The sequence below is a fragment of the Rhinatrema bivittatum genome, chromosome 5, assembly GCF_901001135.1.
Source record: "Rhinatrema bivittatum chromosome 5, aRhiBiv1.1, whole genome shotgun sequence".
Taxonomy (NCBI): Eukaryota; Metazoa; Chordata; class Amphibia; order Gymnophiona; family Rhinatrematidae; genus Rhinatrema; species Rhinatrema bivittatum.
The window spans coordinates 348,201,624-348,219,640 of record NC_042619.1 but is presented as its reverse complement, the minus strand read 5'-3'; the positions used below and the strand labels follow the sequence as shown (position 1 = coordinate 348,219,640).

At 42.1% G+C, this 18,017-nt stretch overlaps 1 protein-coding gene across 5 annotated transcripts in view; it reads right to left on the bottom strand.

Annotated features, from left to right (window-relative positions):
* Positions 1-18,017, bottom strand: part of TPP2 (tripeptidyl peptidase 2) — a 315,654-nt gene that overhangs the window by 291,078 nt on the left and 6,559 nt on the right. For all 5 annotated transcript variants that reach the window (XR_003857142.1, XR_003857143.1, XM_029604520.1 and 2 more), the window contains exon 3: positions 11,435-11,530. Coding sequence is in view for 3 of the 5 variants with exons in the window: in XM_029604520.1 (XP_029460380.1) it covers positions 11,435-11,530 (96 nt within the window). In the remaining 2 variants the exon portion in view is untranslated. The remainder of the gene's footprint in view (positions 1-11,434; positions 11,531-18,017) is intronic.

Sequence of the window (18,017 nt, the reverse complement as noted above, 5' to 3'; positions counted from 1 at the left end):
GCACGTGCCGAGCCTATTTTGCATAGGCTCGGCGGCGCGCGCAAGCCCCGGGACGTGCGCAAGTCCCGGGGCTTGCATGGAGGGGCGTGTTGGGGGCGTGCCGGGAGTGACATGGCGTTTCGGGGGCGTATCCAGGGGCGTGGTTCCGGTCAGGGGGCGTGACAGCGGCCCCTGGACCAGCCCCTGGACCGGAACATGGAGCGGGGCAGCCAGCCCGGCGTGCGCAAAGTTACGCCTGCTTTGAGCAGGCGTAACTTTCGTGATATAGGTAGGGGGGAGGTTTAGATAGGGCCGGGGGGGGGGGGGGGGCGAAGGAAAGTTCCCTCCGAGGCCGCTCCGATTTCGGAGCGGCCTCGGAGGGAACGGAGGCAGGCTGTGTGGCTCGGCGCGCACAGATTTATAAAATCTGGGGCACACGCGTACTTGGGCGTGTGCCCCAGTATATTGGGGCAGATTTATAAAATCTGCCCCAATATACTTACTAATGGAAAACAAAGAAAGCTAGACTGCTCTAGATTCCTACACAGAATCTACATCCTAGTTAGCAGAATCCCTCACCTCTGTCAAATATGCAGAATTCAGACTGACCCTTATCTGATGCAGAATAAAAGATCATAAATTATAAAAAAGCGAATAGAGAAAAACTGGAGGGGAAGATGTGGCGGGATGACGGGGCAGGATTCAGCATGCCTACATTTCTGGCTTGGATTGGTGGCGGCAGCGATTTCCAGGGGTGAGGGAAAAGCAGGAACAGAGAGCAGTGATTAGGAATTAAGTACCAGGCTCCTGACTCTGCACTGTCCTCAAGCAACAAAACACATGTAGCTGTTATAGAAAGCATAGGCTTGCTATGTTAAATTTTTGGTGACACACTGGTTGAGAACCACTATTCTAGGGCATCACAATAGCTACTATATAATCTAGTTCATATTCATATGTTTTCTAGGTTGACACAACAGTAAATACAAATTCTAATTCTACTAACAATACACTTTACATCATTCATTACTTATTGCTCGTTCCACTAACTTTATCTCTGGTACGGACGTTGATGTTATCAGCATATTGATATTTTACGTTAAGTCGTATGAATTCCTATAGAGCCTTGTTTTCAGATCACACTTGAAAATCTGTTATCTGACGTAATGACTCTGGAAGCGAGTTGCAGAACTTGGGACCTGATGTGGAAAACATTTGGTCTCTTATTTGAGTTAGGTGTGTGTTCCAAATAGAAGTCAGAAATCCTTTGTTTTGTGATCTTAGGTTTCTCTATGCTGTGTAATGTTAGTGTCACTCCTAATAAACATGGGTTAATATTGTTGATGATATTGAAAATTAGAGTTAATACATTATAATGAATTCTGGATTGTAAACAAAGCCAGTGCAGTGCAATCAGCGAGGAGATGATGTGTTTGAATTCCCTTGTCCCTAGCAAGAATCTTGCAGAGGCAATTTGAAGTAACTGTAGTGGTTTTAATAGGCCTAGTAAAAGGGAGTTGCAGTATTCTAAGTTTGAAAATATTAGAGGTGTTTGTAAAACAGTGCGGAAATCCTGCATTGTTAGCAATAGTTTTAGTCAATGTAATATTCTGAGCTTGGAGTATCCTGTTTTGATTAATTTGCTTATGTGCATTTTCATAGTGAAGTTCTCGTCAATCAGAATTCCTAGGTCTCGTACTTATCTGAGGGAGTAATATTAGTAATTCCTAGGTCTAGGGTTGGAGGTTTGATTCTCGTTTTCTCTCTCCTTAACCCCACAATTTCAGGTTTTTTTGTGTTTAGAGTTAGTTTCAGTTGAGAAAGTTTTTATCGTATGTCTTCATGTATGCTGACAGACTATGCAGTTTTTTCAAATGTTTTGTCAAAGAGGACATAGAATTGTATATTGTCTGCATATAGGAAGAAGTTGATTCCTAGATTTGCTAGTAATGCACATATAGGCAGCAGATAGATGAATAGTGTGGCTGAGAGGGGTCCCCTTTATCGAATGTGAAGATGTCTGAAATTTGGTTACCCAGTTTGACTTGGAATGTCCTTTTAGGAAGGAAGAGAACCATTTGTTAACATTTCCGTCCATTCCTATTTCTCTCAGCTGGTGGAATAGAATATGATCAATTGTGTCGAATGCCGCTGTTAAATCTATTTGTACCAGGTTATATGATTCATTGTTGTCAAAGCTTTGTAGTACAGGGTCAGCTAAGGAAATGAGTAGGGTTTCTGTTGAGCCATTTTTTCTGAATCCGAATTGGTTTGGGTATAGTATATTGTTGTCTTCTAGGTGGTTCTCTAATTGTGATAAAACTGTTTTTTCTAGGATTTCATGATGAAAGGCAGGTTGGATATTGGTCGGTAACTGTCCCAATCATCGATTTTGCCAGTTTTATTTTTAGGATTGGTTTAATCACAGCTTGTTTTGCCCCAGCGGGGACCGGTCCTTCTGATAGCGAGTGGTTTACTATGGCTGTGAATGTTGGAGTTATTACGCCGTTTACTGTTTTTAGGGCATTTGCAGGGATAGGGTCCAGTGGGTGGGTAGTAGGCTTCATTTTTGTGATGATTTAGTTTACTTCAAAAATTTAGACACTGGGTCAAATGAGTGCCATTTCACTTGACCACATTTTTCTTCAGGCTCTTTTTTTTTTTTTTAGTAAGCAGGGGGACAACTGTGATTTGATTTAAGTGTATTGATTTTGTTTTAACAACAAAGTAGCATATTCATTGCATGAGTTCTTTGTAAAGTCATAGTTATTTGAGATGGAGGAAGATGGGTCCTTGATTAGGTTTTTAACTGTTTGAAGAGTAGTTTGGAATTAAATATTACACCATGAATCTGTTTTATGTAGTGGTCTTTTTTTGCTTTATTGATTTGTTAATCAATAATCGGCAGAACCAGGGGTTCTGCCAATTATTGATTAACAAATTATTATTATTGATTATTGATTTGTTAATCAATAATCAGCAGAACCAGGGGTCACGATTTGAAGCTCCAGGGAGGAAGATTCAGAACCAATGTCAGGAAGTATTTCTTCACGGAGAGAGTGGTGGATGCCTGGAATGCCCTTCCGAAGGAAGTGGTGAAGACCAGAACTGTGAAGGACTTCAAAGGGGCGTGGGATAAACACTGTGGATCCATAAAATCAAGAGGCCGTCAATAAAGAGTGGGTGGCTCGCCAGAATGACGGCTACTGCCTGGAGATAATACCCTTATTCAATAAACATACACATGGTTACTGTGACTCCAACATCGCTCTAAGCTACAACAGCAAGAGGAAATGTGGAAAAAAGGATTCGCACTCACAAAGTGGGGAGTAGCTGGCTTGTTACGGCGGTTACTACCCCAAACCAAATAAGCCTGATACTTCACTTTCAATGCATATCCAGCATAGCTCTCTGCTTCAACGGCAGGGGAGAAGAAAAACTGATACTTCACGCATATCCAGCATAGCTCTCTGCTTCAACGGCAGGGGAGAAGAAAAACTGATACTTCACGCATATCCAGCATAGCTCTCTGCTTCAACGGCAGGGGAGAAGAAAAACTGATACTTCACGCATATCCAGCATAGCTCTCTGCTTCAACGGCAGGGGAGAAGAAAAAAGGATTCGCACTCACAAAGCGGGGAGTAGCTGGCTTGTTACGGCGGTTACTACCCCTACCAAATAAGCCTGATACTTCACTTTCAATGCATATCCTGCTTCAACGGCAGGGGAGAAGAAAAACTGATACTTCACGCATATCCAGCATAGCTCCCTGCTTCAACGGCAGGGGAGAAGAAAAACAACCAATAAGGGCTGAATAACACAGTCTGGGTAAAACAAATAAGCATGGGTGTAGCTTGCTTATTGCGGCGGTTACTTCCCCTACTACCCATAACTAATCAAGCTTGATATTTCACTTGGTTGCAGCTCCATCACTGCTCTCTACATTAATGGTGGGGGTGGAAGGGAAATAGAACCAAAGAGCTAAGAGAAACAGATAAGTATGAGAAAAAAAATGTGAAGCTTGCTGGGCAGACTGGATGGGCCGTTTGGTCTTCTTCTGCCGTCATTTCTATGTTTCTATGTTAATGACATTTTGTTAATAGGGATTCATATTTTTCTAGGGATTCTGTAGATTGGCATTTCCTCCATTGCTTTTCAGATTTTCTCAGTCTGTTTAGTGTGTCTAAGCTCTTTGCTATACCAAGGTTTCTTTTATTTAGTTGGTTGCCTTCATTTTGGAACTTTTTTTCTGGATTGGGCATAAGGTATCCACTATTTCATTGATGATTTTATCCCAGGAGTCAAAGATGAGGAGGCATTATCGTGATCAAACTCATTTATTTTATTTTTAATAGTTTCTTCGTGTTTCCATTTCTATCTTTTTTGTGTGTGAAAGATTATTATATGAGAGTTTGTTTGTTGTGTGGTGAGGAGTGTTACTTCTGCCTTTATTTGCTGGTGATCAGACCAAGGCAATATCTTTTGAGAAGTATTGGTTACGCAGTTATTGAGATTGGCAAAAATTAGGTCAAGGATATGTCCTGCTTTATGAGCGGGGTTGGATACGAATTGTGACCAACCTATGGTTTCCATAGTATCTAGAAAGATTTCACATGCTGTAGATTTAGGTATGCTGTCCAGATGTAGGTTAAAGTCCCCTACGATTAGAGTTGATTCTTGAGCTGGAAACGCTTTAGTGAAGATTTTGATTAGAGGTGAGCAGTCTTTTTGAGGTGTTCCAGGTGGGCTATTGATCAAACCAATATTTAGAAGTGGTAATTTTAGTATTGCAACCTTGTTGAGCAGGTTTATCTCAACTTTGTAAGGTTTAAGTTCTTTTTTGCAGATTAAGAGACCCCCACTTCTCCATTTGTGTCTAGGGAAGTGAAAGATATAGTTGGGGTGATCAATTTGGTTTAGGAGGACATTATCACTGTCTTTTAGCCATGTTTCAGTAATGCAGAAGATAGTTGGATTTTGTTCCTCTAGTAGGTCATTTATCAGTGGGATTTGTTTTTTTGATAGCAATTGAACATTTAGTAATAGGAGAGTAAACATTAGGCAGGAAGAAATTACAGGAGCGTTGTTACTTAACGGGATAGATCAGGTTTTCACCCTCTCTTTGCTTGTATTTTGAGATTCTCTGATCATGTCTCTAGTTTCCTCGTCCTGTGATGGTTTCAATGAGGTGGACTGGCTCCATTTTATGATGTGCTTGGTTATGGCTGAAATTAGAGAGTTTACCTGCTTCAGGCGTCACTTCAGGCACGCACAAAAGGGCAGGCTCCTTTGTCGCGCTTCTTCCCTTTAGGGATCCACAGTGTTTATCCCTTGCCCCTTTGAAATCTTCACCATTTTTGTCTTCACTACCTCCTCCGGAAGGGCATTCCAGTCATCCACCACCCTCTCCATGAAGAAATATTTCCTGACGTTGGTTCTGAGTCATCCTCCCTGGAGTTTCATTTCGTAACACCTAGTTCTCCTGATTTCTTTACAATGGAGGTGGTTTGTCAAATGTGCATCATTAAAATCTTTCAGGTATCTGAAGGTATGTATCAGATCTCTCCTGCAATTCCTTTCCTCCAGGGTATACATATTTAAGTCCTTCAACCTCTCCTCGCAAGTCATTTGATGGAGACCCCCCCCCCCCCACCCCACCATTTTGATCACTCTTCTCTGGACAGCTTCCATCCTGTCTGTCCCTTTTGAGATACGGTCTCCAGAACTGAACATAATTATTCCTGGTGAGGCCTCACCAAGGACCTGTACAAGGGGATTATCACCTTTTCTTACAGGTTATTCCTCTCTCTATGCAGCCCAGCAATCTTCTGGCTTTAGCTATCGCCTTATCACATAGTGTCTAGTGATCTGAAGATGGCGAAGCAATCACTCCATCATCCCTCTCTTGCTCCATGTGTAACAGCCCTTCACCCCCGCATCACATACAGCTCTTTTGGATTACCACATCTCAGATGCATAACTGCACTTCTTGGCATTGAATCCCAGCGTCCATATCTATCTTCAAACACCGTTCAAGCTTCCTTAAATCATGTCTCATTCTCTCTATTGGGAATTAATGAGGAGGTCCCAAGGGAAAGAAATACTAAATTACTGATCAACCAGTGTTTACACACCGCTAGAACTACTATAGCTTTCTTTTAGTAGGCCACACCACAATTGTTGCACTGGTAAAACAAGTTAGCAGAAACAGCTCTCCTGGATAAATGTACATATCAGCTCAAAGATAGCGTTGCATTATATGATGCAATCTGGGGACCCTATTAGGTTTGGAAGAGACTACACGACATAATTCTCTGCCTCTCATTTATTTCCTTGGCTTTTCTGGTATATTGTTTACTGTGTATGGCATACTGACTTCCCCAGCAGTCTAGATGGATATCTGTATTATTGCTGATAGTCTATGCTGATGGTGTATTTCTATTTTTTTGTCCTCTGTGTATTTCCCTAAACACTTAAATAAATAAATTACTGGTAACTAATTATCTGTGGTTCCATAAGAACTTGAAGTCATGGTTGTTCCCTTAGGTGAGTTCATCTAAAACATAGAAACAGACATGATGGCAGAAAAGGACCAAATGGTCTATCCATTCTGCCCAGCAAGCTTCCCATGGTAGTATCTGTCACGCCATGCAGGTTACCCCCATGTATCAGTCAGTGCTGCTTGATGTGCTTTGCTTACGAACTTGGCCACAAAAGCAGTCCTATGGTTTTCCCTAATGTCTGCACATTAGTACCCCAGACTGTAAAAAATCATGTTTCATGTTGGTTGTCTCTGAATCCAAATTCCTCTTTCCCGCCACCCCTTACCCCCCTCTGTCAAAGCAGAGAACAATGTTGCAGTTACATCAAAAGCATCAAGGCTTATTGATTAAAGGTAGTAATCTCATGCAGTCTGTTAAGGGTAGTAACTGCTGCTCTATGCAGGTTATCCCCATGCTTATCAGTTCCCCAGACTGTAAAAGTTGGAGCCCTTGTTGATTGCTGTCCAATTCCCTTTTCCCCCCCACCTTTAAAGCAGAGAGCAATGTTGGACTTGCATCAAAAGTATCAAGGTTTATTGGTTAAGGGTAATAACCGCCACATCAGTAAATTACCCCGATGCACTTTTTTTTCATTTCCATTCTCTGGCATTTAGGGATACACACTCTCCCTCTCAAGCCCCTTTGAATTCTTTCACTGTTTTCATCTTCAACACCACCTCCGGAAAGGCATTCCAGGCATCCACCACCATCTCCATGAACAAATATTTCCTGACATTGGTTCTAAGTCATCCTCCCTGGAGTTTCGTTTCGTGACCCCTAGTTCTACTCATTTCTTTCCAACAGAAAAGATTTGACATTTGTGCATCATTAAAACATTTCAGGTATCTGAAGATCTGTATTATATCTCCCTTGCACCTGCTCTCTTCCAGAGTATATATATTCAGATCCTTCTGCCTCATAAGTCTTCAGATACTGACCCCATACCATTTTGGTTGCCCTTCTCTAGATTGCCTCCATCCTGTCTCTATCCTTTTCAAGATAAGGGCTCCAGAACGGAACACAATACTCCAGCTACTTAATACAGTCTAGCAATATCAATAGCTTAGAAAAAAAGAGATTTCAAAGCATGCAATACAGAAATGTAGAACAATAAATGTTAGCAAGAAAGCACTCTATATGATGACTAACTTTAAATTATAATTATTCAACCTAACTGGTCACAAGGACAGGTAGCAATGTGTCTCTCCACCTGCAAGGCACTTCAATTCTAACTAATGAAGTCCTTGATGACCCCCTGCAATGCACTATGAATCACCAGACCCAGAGGAGAAAAGCCCAATACTTTATTTTTGTTAAACTATTACTTAATACAGAGTAGCAATATCAATTGCTTGGAAAAACAGACTTCAAAGCTTACAATTACAATACAAAAATGCAGAACAATAAATGTCAGCAAGAAAACAATCTATATTAGCTTTCAAGAGCTAAAACTCTTCTTCAAGTCCAAATTCAAAGGAGCAAAAGACGATATTAACAGAACATATAAAGTAGTGTAGATGCCTTAAGTGAACCATAAAAGGAATTCCAGTGATAGAATGATAGGGAAGAGGGAAAAGAAGTGTGGAGTGGGGTGCAAGGTGGAAGAGGGAAAAAGTGTGGAGTGGGGGGCAAGGTGATGATGGGAGATCAGAACATGGCAGGAGGTATAATTTTATGGCTCAAAATGAAACAAGAAACTTAGGTCTTTGTTGAGTCGATATTTGTCAGGTCCAAAGTGTTTAATCTTTATAACTCCAAAAGTCTGCGTTTCTGGACAGTTTTAAAGTTCTCCTTCAATTATCCTGATCATAAGGTTATTGATGTAGTGGTCTGATTCCAAAAAGTGCTCCCCATGGAAGTGTCAGTCTGGTTTTCCCTGTGGTGTTATATCTTGTGCCTATGTGACTTTGCTATGACTTAATGTTATACCTGTCAGCACTGTGGCATGTAAAAAGTAGAATGTATATTATTCAATGCAGAAAAAATATTGGACTGCAAATCTGAGGAACTTCCTATGTGACGGATGCAGATGTGAGCATAATTGTCCTTAAGACCCATGACACACATCCAAACCTCTGGGTTGAATGAATGGGAGGATGAGGTGGGAGCAGGAAGAGGACGTTCCTCTTGAATTTCTACTGAACCAGTACTTTGTTTAATCTATGTAAATCCAGAATAGGTGTCAAATCCCCCTTCCTTTCCCCCCTCTTGCTGTTTTTTTTTGGAAAGAAATGCCCATCTATATAATTGCCTGGAGGGCAGAGGCTAGTCACCTCCTCTGACAGAAAAGGTCTGAATAGTGACTTGAAGTACAGGAAACAATTAACCCTTTGCCAACCAAATTGTTTCCTGTACAAAGATGATCAAGTACATTTTCATGCTGACTACTAGCCAAACCAACCCAGTCTTTGTGCTCTAAAGGCTGCCACTAATGTCCTGGCCATAGTATCAAAAGCCTCAATGGATCAGATGTTTCTTACACTCTGACCTCCATCAGGTTATTAGCTTCTTGATGCAGTCATGTAGATAATGCATCATGTACATCTGGTGTGCTGCAATTCAAGCACTCAGCCTAGAACTCTACAAGACTTTCTTATTAAAAGGTATCCAGAAGCTTTGGGTCTTTTCCTGGTAGCATATTGTATATACCCAAGTATTTTTGGACCACTCGAAAGTTATTCCACCACTACAGAGTGCTGAGAAAGCACACCACCATCAAAACCAGGAGCTGCACTCTGAACTTTAAGCCAACCTCTTGAGAAACCAGAAGGCAAAGAGGTGGGATTCTGCCTCATCCTCGACTGGAGGACTTGGAGCAACTAGTGCACTAGAATGACTGCAGAGTCCATGGAAGTTTACATGAACTGTAGAAGCCCAAAATCCTCAGTCCTCTAATCTTCTTTCCTAATACTGATGTCAAATACATTTGCCAACTTACTCAGATAGTTGGAATAGCAGAGATTCTCAAAGGGGTAGGAATGCTGTGGTTATCAGGTAAAGGGGTCCATCAGAATCCCTGTTTAACCTTCCTCTTTAACCATGGAGAAACTGTTATCCATGAGCCCGATGAAGAACCTGGCCACGGCCCCAAAGGGACCATGCCCAGGAGAAAGGCTGACCTAATTGAAGCTCCTTCCACATTCTCTGATTCATTGTGGAGATCACATGCCACAGGAAAAGGCTTGCTAGACTGTTGAGGGCTAAAGCCTATAAAACAGTAACTTGTGGTGGGCTGTGCACTAGCATGGAGCTCCACTCTATGGGAACACTTCCACCATCTTGGTCAAAAAAGGCTCCAAGGACCCTCTCCAGTCTTCAGGAGTCAAGGCGAAGAAATTCTTCATCAACTTGAGTTGATCCATGGGTTCATGTGCCTCTGGGATGGAAATGGAAGAGACATCTGCTTCAGAAACACACATAGGTTCCTCCTCACTTTGCTGAAACCCAGCAGAAGTAATTGCTCCAAGGAGAGAGCAATTTCTGGCTCAGAGGTGCTCCATGCCAGCTAGACTTGATTCCACACCAGCACCTCTATTGTAGGCTTCCATGCCAATGGGCCCTGTTCCAGTGCCTTCCTCACCAGTGCCACAGCTGCCTTTATGGAGAGTCTCTGCACCAGTACCTCATGTTTATATGCAGACACCTTATAATGGGCATGCCACACTGATGCTACAGACTGTGCCCTGAAAGAGCATGGGCCCAAAAGAAAACCATGGGGAATTTTCGTACCATGAATGAAGATAGTATTTGAACTGTGTGGCCCTATTTTTCTTTGGTGCAGACTGCCCCTGCAGCCATATAACCTTGCCTAAGCTCCTTTTCAATCTTTTTGGCTCTGATAAGACCCACCCCAAAGACAAGAATTACTTAGGCATCTTCTTCCATGCCAAGTGCTCCTGTGTTTGCTAGACTCTGAACCTGAGGCAGATTCAGTAGAAGGCACCCTGAGTTGGGGAAGCCTTCACAGCAGAGCAGGAGCAAAGAATCCCAAACCAGCTTGATGGATGCCCAAGGATGTCAACTCCGGGAAGAATGGCTCCAGACTCATCCAGGCATTTACTCTTAAGCACTCTGAGGTACCACATCTTCAAAGCACAAGACTACGGTGCCCAAAGGGGACATGTGATCACAGTTATAGCAGTTAATTATACTGTGGTCAGAGCCCAGAGCAAACATCATGGGAATTCATAATAGATATCGTGTCCATAGCTGCAGGAATTTAAGCTGCTGATAGAAGTTTCTTCAGCCTTTCCCTAGACATCGCTGAAACTTAACTTTAACTTTCGTTTTTGAAATAGCACTTAAAAAGTGCAGCTGAACGGCTGCCGAGACAGCAAGGCTAAAACCACGACTGCAACGAGAAGAAACTTTTACTCAACAAAATGCAGAGAGCAGTCCCATGTCTCTGTGGAAGCTTGGACAAAAACAGACGGAAGAGGCTCACAAAGCAGTGCATATATAAACATGACATAGATTAGAGATAGGCCACTCTAGCCTCCCTAAAGACATCTCAGTATTTAGTATCTAGCTCTCCCTCTCTTCTTTTCCATTCCCAGTTGTATTCCCTTGTTTTATTGTAACTTTTACTTCATCTGGTTATGGTTTAATGTTTATTGTTATTAAGATCTTTGTTCTCTGTAAACCGAGTTGATTTGATTTGCATCAAGAAAGTCGGTAAATAAAAGCTCTAAATAAATAAATATTTCCACATACAATGAGTGAAGTTTACTGAACTCAGAAATAGGTCCATTTGGCGCCATCAGATGACATTACTCACATCATTGCCAGCTCAGCTCTGCTTGTGGACAGAGAAAGGCAATAAATTCAGTGCAGTCAAATTACAGCAGCTACAATTGGAATTAAAACTGTTTTAAAAAATAAACAAATATAGAATAAAAGAAAAGTACCATTACCTGAACTCTTTCCTTCAGTGCTTTAGGATAGATGTCATAGCCATTTTTAATGCCTATGTGATATTTTTCTGATGGATTTATCCAAGTGGACGGAATCTGTGGAAGAATAATTTAACATTAATTCGACTGCAATACCATAAACCCCAGCTGAAATCTGGTTTTCCATTCACTTATGTCCTCTGTCCTTATCCCACATTTTCTTAAATTCTGTTAATTTTGTCTTCTCTACTTGCATTAGAAAACCGTTCCATGTGTCTATCAGCCTATGCGAAAATGGTTTTCTGAATCTATTCCTTTGGAGCAAAGAATCATCACTTCTTGTAATGGAACCTCTTTTCCACTGAAAAATGTTTTCATCTTATGCATTATTTATACCTTTGAATCTCAATGTGTCAGACGTCCCTCTTTCTCCTCCTCTTCCAGAGTATATATAAGTCCATGAGCCTCATCTCATAGGGCTTTGGGGGCAGGTTCTGCACACTTTTTGTAGCCTCTTTCTGGACAACCTCTACTCTATGTGCTCTGGAGAAGCAGCCTCCAGAACTGGACACAATACTCACATGAGGTCTCAATGACTTGGTACTGTTCCCTATTTTGTTTGCAGGTTATATCTTTCATAATGCATCCTAGCATTCCTGTGGCCACTGCCTTCTTGCAATGTTCATCAGCCTTGAGATCATCAGATATGATTACCACTTGCTCACTCTTGTTTGATGCGTATCAGTATCTCACACCCTAGTCGTACTACACTACACCTCTCAAAGTGATTGACAAGTGAGATACATAACACTTTAGCCAGTGTTCACTTCCAATCTAGGACATACCTACACCCTGCTCATAACTCTACCCATACCCCTCCCACAGAAGTTAATTTCTATAGCTCCACCCATAAACTACACCCCCCAATGTCATCAGAAATGGCCATTGTTGCTTTTGATGACATCACAAATAATGACCCTGGCTGCTTTTGATTACATTACAATTATGAGCCCCTGTCTGCTTTTTGATGAAATAAATGAAGTCCAACTAAGGCCTAGATTTTCTATCTTCGCCGGGCTTCCTGAATCGCGCGGTACCGGGGGGCAGGCCTGCGATCACTGCAGGCTTTCGCAGCCAATAGTACCATCGTGAAAGGTGGCGCTACTGGGCGCGAAACATGGCGATAAGGGTCCTTACCTTTTCGCCGCCAGCGATGTCTCCGCCGCGTCAGCCCCGGTGCCACCTCGACTCTGCCCTGATCACCCTATCTCATGCGAAAAGTCCCTTTTCGCGTGTGAAAGCTATTGAAAATGACCCCCTAAATCATGTCTCAAATCCATTCCCTACAATGTAATCAGAAATGGACCCTGCCTTTTTGATGATATCACTTGAAGTCCAAACAACTGCTACCAAGGTGGTAACACAGCCAGAAACAAGAGATCCTGACCCTGGAATTCCAAGTTACTGCTACAGGGTGACCTGTGATGTGGCAGGAAGTTTTCTCACGCTGTACACAGTGACAAGGAGAAATTCCACCCTTTCCTCCTCTCCTCTATGCTCAAGTTTCACGCCATCCATTGAGAATGAAGTTTGAGCTGATCCATTGTAGTACACAAAAAGAATGATTAATAGCAGGAGTTAGAAACTCAAAAAAGCGAATAGAACAAGCGAGTTTTTAAAGACTACTTTGTTTACAGACACAACAACCATGCATGAAGAGCTGTTAGAGAAAATTAGTTATAAGCCAGGTGCAACAGGAAGTTTTGGTGGGATAAATAGCCTCTCTCAGGCTGCAAAAAAAAAAAAAATGTAATGAAACACTAGGAACCTTCGTTCTCAGTTTTTCTTGTATTTTCCCTAGAAATTTCAATGTTACAACAAAACAAAAAACAAAACAAAAAAATCAATGGAAAAATGACAGTCATAACAAGAGAAAAATCAGTGGCGAAGTTATGTTTTCACAGGTTTGTTTGGGGGTTTTTTTTTGTTAATATTGAAATTCCAAGAAAAATAAAAACAAAATAAAGGTCCCTATGATAGAATGACTAAAAAACAAGGAATTGAATGGCTAACAGACCAAGATTCTTTTTCTTTATATAGACCTGCTAAGGCACATTTTATGTTTAAACTGTTTATAGGCAAAAAATTGCCTGGTATGTATTTGTTATGATTAGCAAGTATCATACATACAGTTTGCTACAATCCAATATTTTCCATGTTTTTTCCTCCTCCTTTCACCCCCACCCCATGTCTCATTCAACTTTCCTGTTCTCAACTTAGACCCCACAAATTGGATATTGTATAAAAATCATCTCATCCATTTATAAAAGCCCCAACTGATCTTACTTTCTACCCCTCACTGATCCACATTTAGGGGTAGATTTTAAAAGCCCTGCGCGCCAGCGCGCCTATTTTGCATAGGCCGTTGGCGCACACAAAGCCCCGGGATGCGCGTAAGTCCCGGGGCTTTGCTTGGGGGGGCGGCGCGGCAGTCCATGGGCGGGACCGAGTGCTCCGGCACAGCGGCCTGTGCCGGGGCAGGGAGCCGGCGACATGTGCAAGTTACGCCTGGCAGGCGTAACTCAACGAAATAAGGTAGGGGAGGGGGATTTAGTTAGGGCTGGGGGTGGGGACAAAAAAAAAAGTTCCCTCTGAGGCCGCTCCGATTTCGGAGCGGCCTCAGAGGGAACGGAGGCAGGCTGTGCGGCTCGGCGCGCGCAGGCTGCTGATTTTGCACAGCCTTGTGCGCGCCAACCCCAGATTTTAAAAGATACGTGCGGCTACGCGTGTATCTTTTAAAATCCGGCATACTTTTTTTTTTTTAAATCTGCCCCTTAACTGTTTAATTACCATGAAAAATAAGCAACTGCAAAGCAGACAATCTTAAAAGTTGAAAACCAAAATACAGGCGCGTGCAGGCAGATTCTGAATATATATCTTTCCCAAATGGCAAGAAAAGATCTCTTCTGGAAAAAAAAAAAAATCAGCACGACTAGCCAAATTTTTCACCTGCATTGAACTATGTAATAAATTACGCCAGTGTCAAAAAGATGGTTGTATGGCATCCTTCCAAACTGATAGACTATTTTCTTCCCCAACAGAAAAGCTTCTCTTATAAATAATTTCTCCCTTATGTCTCCTCGCTGAGGTGCAGACCAAATCGCAGCCTGCATCTGCCAAGAAGGCAACCACTGGCTCCACAACTGCCTGGAATTCACCTCAGAGTCATCAACCTCTTGAGAGAGAAGTAAAGATGAGCAAGCCACCAAGGAACAACAAGAAGCTATTTGCAAATTCATTGCCACTGCATCAAATGCCTGCTTAAGGATAGTTTCAATTCTCCTATCGTGTACATCCTTCAAGGACGCTCCTTCCTCCATGGGGATAGTCATCTGCTTGGAGACTGTATATACAAGAGCAACCACATTCGGAAAACAAAATCTCTCACCACTGGATTCAGAGGGTACAGGCCTTCCAAAACCCAACCTCCTTTGAAAATCAGCCTCTGTGGCAGCCCACTCAAGATCAAGCAATTCTTGAATGGCCTCCATCACAGGGAAAAAACAAGAGGCTTTATGCAAAGAAACAAAAGTTGGATTTTTCTTTGGCTCAGACACGAAATCTGCTCCAGGTACTCCCAGCATTTTCAAGGTCTGGGAAATCAGGGCCGGCAGTTCATCTCTATAGAAGAACCGTAACATAGTCCTATACGCTTCTAAACCCGGAGGAATTTCATCATCCTCAGAGTCAGAATCGGCATCATCTGTGCCATCCAGATCTCTATCGAGTAGTCCCGCTGCCCCTCTAGGAGTACTCTGATGCTTACCAGTAGGTCCAGGCAAGGTCTGCACCTGCGACTCTTGCCCTGGGAGCATTGGACAGGGTTGAGGACTGTGCTTGAAGAAAGAATTATAATCCCTGGAAAAATTCTACCCATGAAAATGTAGAAGTATCCAGACCAGGAGTTAACTGAGGATACTCACTAGAGCTGTCTTCTCCTGCTGAAGAACCAGTTAGGGGAGTTCCAAAACCAGGTGCCCCTTTACTCTGACCTACATCCGGCTGGGAAGAACCAGGCTTAGTGAAATCCGAGAAAAACTATTCTCCCTGAGCCTCCAAACAGCACTGGCACAAGTCAGCAGACACTCCTAGTTGAGATGCCCAAATAAGACAGGCAGTACAAAGAGAAAGGCGCTTAGGTTTCTTAGATCTAGGCGCAATTAGACCGGCAGCGCACTAATTGGCGGCTGGAAGAGAAAGTCTAGGGGTTTTTTTTGTTTTGTTTTTTAAGACATCCAAAAATTAGGCGTCCAAAGAATAAGCGCTATGAAAAATTAAGCGCACAGCTCCGTTCAACTAGAACGCACAGGCAAGCGGACAGTCATTTAAGGCACCGCTTAACCTGGCTGCACAGGCCTGCCTTAGCATCCAAAAGCTGGCTGCACAGGCCTGCCTTACCATCCAAAAGCTGGATGCACAGCTAGAAACACACACCAAACAGACAATCCTGTAGAAGGCAGCCTACAAAATGCGTGCAAATGCCCTTGAGGCCCGCCACTCGGCATGAAGCAAAAAAGCCTCAGAGCAAGGCCTAGCCTACAGAGTCTGCTCAATCCTCTAGGTTGCCCACATCCCTCGATCTCCCATGGAGCGGGACAAATGTCGGAATGGCGCACCAAGCAAAGAGACCCGGGGAAGGAGGAAGCCCTACAGCAAAAAACCCTTATCTGTATTTCTTTTTTTTTAAACTTACCTGAGCTTGGCCTTATCTGGCTGAATACAAAGCCAGACTCACCTGCGGGGGAAGAGGGCATTTGCTGTCACCGCCGCGCTCGGCTTCCTGCACCCACTGCCTTTCAGCTTTTAACAGTCAAGTCCACGCTAGCTGAAATCCAGCTACCGGACCAAGGCACTCATTTGAGAGACCACGTAAATCACCTCAGGAATTCTTAACTGAGGGAGGGACCTTTTGTTATCACCACAGGAAAGTGGGGCAAATTTGTTCCTTTTTTTTTTTTTTTTTTAAATCGAAATAACCCCCAGTAGGGAAATGCATATCCGCCATCTGCTGGAGCCGGAGAATGCTGGTGGGTTGATGCCACTGCAGGGGTATATATACTGATACGTCAGTTTGCTCCATCTCCATCTGCTGGTAGAGGTGCATAACCCACTTTTTCTGGATTCATCTAATTGGATGCTAAGAAAAGGTAATTTAGCAACCATTTTGGGGCTAAAAGTTAAAACAAATACTCTGCGCTTGTTTCCAAAAGATATTACTGGTGGGGTTGGAGACCATTTTCAGCCACTGCTACATTGTTTCTGCTAAAAGGTGTTAAGAACAAGATTATCATCTTCATGCCACTTTATGTCCCTATGAACAAACAGCACCTTGACACCATCACATTTGATATAAAGATAGATCAGAACCAACACATCATTTTGTCACAGGAAGGTGATCCTTAAGCTTTATCTGTGACCTTGGAGTGCTTTTTTTTTTTTTTTTTTTTAAATGGTGGTGGTTAAAGACTATGATGGCCCCACTGCATACAAAAACTATTATGCAGACAGGTCAAACATGGGCTTTCAGGGTATTATGGGGCTCCAGTCATGTATGGTGTAGGAATATGCTGTGTGTTTCATAGTCTCTTTACAAAAGAAATACCACTTTTGAGACGGGGTTTTGAGATTGTTTAAACCGTATGTGAAACGTGCAACAAAAAGCAGTGCCAAAGATGTCATGGGCCATGTCAATACAGCCATTTTGAATAAAATGAACACCATAGAGCAGACAGGGTCAGATCTAGCAGTGCTTAGAAGAGCAGTTAAAAGAAAAAGAAAAAAAAAAAATCAGCAGAGGCCTCCTCAGCCTTTTAAAAGAAAGTAGCCCAGATGTGGCAGGTCACAGAAGCATAACTAAGAATACAAAGAGAAATCTCTCCTCCAGGAAATAAGATATAATCTAAAGAACCATGGTGTTTGTGCACCACAGATCTGAAGAATGCATGAAATCAGAACTGGGTCAGTCTCAACTAGCCCCTACACAAACCAGCATTGAAAAAAGCATTCACGTGGAAATTCTCACATCGGCCCTTTAGATTTTTACATAGGTCGACGTGTGAAAGATTATCTGGATTTAAACACACTGCTGCACTTGACCTGTAGAATTGTGGTGAGGGCCAAAGCAGCAGTCATGAACTATCCTGGTGGCCTCTATTTTTACATCTCAAATGAAATGAGAGAAATCTATATATCACAAAACTGAAATTTCATTACCTTTAATACTTTTCACATCTTTGTACAAAACTAAAGTTACAACATAATAATTGTTCTTCATATTATGTGGAAAACATCTAATTAAAGAAGTACACAGAAGATTTAGAAAATACAATCAAATCAGATATATAGAACCTTTAAAATATATTACATATAAGGCCCATATCATCACATATACACTAATAAATACCATCCATACACATTCAACATGCACAATATATGAATTTAAAAACACTTATTCTAAAAAAAATACTCTTCAAGTATCTTTTTGTCATATATATATATACATACACACACACACACATATATATATATATATATATATATATAT